The sequence below is a fragment of the Neolamprologus brichardi genome, chromosome 6 (genome assembly GCF_056152115.1).
Source record: "Neolamprologus brichardi isolate AB-2024 chromosome 6, ASM5615211v1, whole genome shotgun sequence".
NCBI lineage: Eukaryota > Metazoa > Chordata > Actinopteri > Cichliformes > Cichlidae > Neolamprologus > Neolamprologus brichardi.
In genome coordinates, this window is record NC_142109.1 from 26,522,911 (window position 1) to 26,526,232 (window position 3,322).

General features: G+C 37.6%; 1 protein-coding gene across 1 annotated transcript; it reads left to right on the forward strand.

Moving 5' to 3' along the window:
• The first annotated feature begins 973 nt into the window (after positions 1 to 973).
• LOC102777460 (nucleoredoxin-like protein 1) lies at positions 974 to 2,470 on the forward strand. The gene is made up of 3 exons (XM_035907661.2): positions 974 to 1,498; positions 1,604 to 1,693; positions 1,819 to 2,470. Exons 1-3 carry the CDS (start codon positions 1,023 to 1,025, stop codon positions 2,186 to 2,188), a joined length of 936 nt encoding a protein of 311 aa, XP_035763554.2. The 5' UTR covers positions 974 to 1,022; the 3' UTR covers positions 2,189 to 2,470.
• Positions 2,471 to 3,322: the final 852 nt, after the last annotated feature.

Sequence of the window (3,322 nt, forward strand, 5' to 3'; positions counted from 1 at the left end):
GACTAACTCGTTCTAGCTGGGCTGTTGTATTGTCAGTTTGTCAAATTACCGTGTTTCAATGGGACAACAGGAAGTTTCCTTTTTAAAATTTTTTTATAAATCTTAAAATTTGCTCCTTTAAAAGGAACCAGCATTTATCAAACGATTACTCCCAATTTAGGGACCTGGCCTGCTGGTTCGTAATGGTGGCATCTTAGTAACTAGCCAAACTGAAATAATTTTTGACAAAATAATTGGAACTGCTGCTTTCCTTCCGCTAAATCGTCATGATTAAGAACAAAATGTGGTATCGGTCCCTCTGGATCAATTTTTTATACAACGGTGTGGGGTAATCATTCATTATTTTCATGTAAATTACCATTCGCTATTCGGTCACAGTAGGATTCAATAGTGACTCAGCTCATGCTTTGTTTGAAATCCCCCCTCTCCAAAAAATAAAATCAAAAAACTTTTTGTGTAAACAAAAGTAATTTGTTCAGGATAGATGTAACCACTGTCTACAGATTGCACCTCTAAAACACCAAAGCAGTGACATTTTGAAAAATGGTTCTAGCAATTTTTAAGCTTTAAAGGCCCTGAAGCAGATGTTCTTAATTATTCTTTGATGCTGATGGAATCCAACATGAGCACAAATAATCTGTCAAACTTGTTTTGACTGTTTTTTGTTTTGCGTGGGCAGTAGCAATGCTCCGGATTCACCTGTAAGTGCACCCAAAATGTCACAGACACTCCAAACTTGATTCTTGCTTATTTTGCCGTGCATATTTGTTGAAATTCACAAGACACTAAAATATTTCAGATTTAACATCCTGAGACCTCAGCTCTTGTTTTGGATGGATTTTCAATATCTCGTAGCTATTTGGGATCAGTTTGACCTGACAGGTCTAAAAACAAAACATTACCTATGAAAAGTGTGTCCTCAAGTGTGGACAATGGGTTCGTTTTACTGCACAAAACAGTGATGTCTACAAAGTATAAAACACTTTATTGAGCAGAGTGAAGTACTGAAAACCTGAAATTCAATGCCCTGTGATTACACAGGGTCTCAGGGGTTTCACACTAATGTCAGCCTCAATCACAGTTTGCAAAATGAAACATTTATGGATGCAACAGATAGAAAAAAAAAAAGAAGTCATTATTTCAGGAATGTGCTGTACAAGGCACCACACATGCATATTGTTGAACATATGTACATAAAACTTCATCTAACCCTCCTTGTTTCCACAGAGGGCCTTTATCCTTTAACATTCCTGTCTTTCATCATGGTTGACCTTTTCCTAAACCGAGTTCTCATCGAGAACAACTGGGACCAAGACGAACTCAACACTGAGCGCGAGATCATGGGGATTCTCGAAAATCGCATCGTCATGCTGTTCTTTGCATCTGCTGAATGTGAAAAGTGCCTGGAGTTTGTGCCTGTTCTGAACGACTTCTTTAAGAGACTGAAAGATCCAGTGTACATCGAATACCCGAAACTGCTCACACTCATCTACGTCAGGTTCCCACATCTTTTTTTAATCTGTATATCTGTCTTATACATATGCAGTTACATAAATATATCTATTTGATCAGTTTTGAGATTTCAAGATTTCTCTCTCTCTAGTTTGGACCAATCAGAGGAGAAACAGGACAAATTCCTCAAAGAGCTGCACAAAAAGGTTCTGTTTCTGGCCTTTGAGGACCCGTACAGGAAGTGAGTGTTTAAATATATGTGCATATATTTAAGCTGTTTGTCAGTGCAACCAAGTCTGGAGGACCACATCACTCTTTGTACAAAATTAGAGTATATTTTCATGCCAGTCTATTTCTGTTTTTCAGGGAACTGCAGACCATGTTTAAAGTGAAGGATGTACCAACAATAGTGGTCCTGCGTCCCGACGGCTCTGTCCTCTCTCCAAACGCTGTGCGGGACATCTGTCGTTTCGGCTGTGACTGTTTCCAAAACTGGCAGGAATCGGCCGAGCTTGTTGAAAGGAGCTTCATGCTCAACGAGGAGTTTGACAACCTTAACTTGCGCAGTGCCACTGACCCTGTGAGGAGGCTCAAGTACAAGACAGAGGACGACAAACGCAAAAAGAGATGGTGGAAGTTATGGGGGAAGGGAAAAGATGGAAACGAAGAGGAGAAAGATGGAGCATGGGATACCAAGAGAAATGAGGGAGATAACAATACCTGGAGGATAAGATGAGGAAAACATATATCATATATCATATAATATATTCTGTATGTTATCACTCAGACATTTAGGAGAAATATTTTTGTTTTAGAAATAAATTTTTATCTGCTGTTCCAGAAAATTGATCAGAAATGTTATCAAGATTAACTGCTATAATTCATAATTATGAATTTATGATTTTCAGTCACATGCAGTGGTACAGTAGGAAGGTCATGGGTTTGAATGCAGCCTATGTGGAGCTTGCATGCGCTCTCTGTGTTCGGGTGGTCTGGCTTTCTCCCACACTCCAAAGACATGAGGGGGTTTAGGTTAATTTGTGAATCTAAATTCCCTGTGAGTGTGAATGGTTGCCTGTCTCTATGCGTTAGCTGTGCAATAAATTGCTGACCTGTCCAGGGTGTACCCTGTTATAGCTGGGACTGGCTACAGCCCCCTCATGACCCTGAATTTGGATACCAGTGAAAAGATGGATGGATGTATCAATAATAACTGGGAACTGTTTTTTCAACAACCAGACTGATGATTTTTTCAACAACCATCAGTCTTTGTTTTATATATATTTATATGTTTATGTTTTTATATATATTTATATGTTTATGTTTTTATATATATTTATATATTATATATTATATATATTATTATTATTATATTATATATATATATATATATATATATATATATATATATGTGTGTGTGTGTGTGTATATATATATATATGTGTGTGTGTGTGTGTGCACAATCTGGCTCTGTGAGGTGTTTTTTCTCAAGCCAAAGACTCTAATGCAGTTGTTGTCTTGCACCGTTTTGCACTCTGGCTTCCAGCTTCTCTTTCTAATCAAGTTAGAACCAGTTTGGGATCTTCTTTGTAGGGTTAGGTTGGTGCATGCCATTGTAGGGAACAATACAGTTTTGTTTTGTTTTTTTGTTAATTTCCTGAGTGGAATAGCCTTCATTTCCTAGAACAAGAATAATCTGTTGCGCTTCCAAATAGTTTCTTTTTATTAACCTTTTTGAGACTCACTTTAATGTTGCATAAGATGAAAACAAATTTCCTTTTCTTAAAAAAACCCAAAAACAAGCAGAGAGCAGACGTAGGCCATAAACATCTACTATTACTGCTCATCTGTTGTTGTGGATACCTACTGT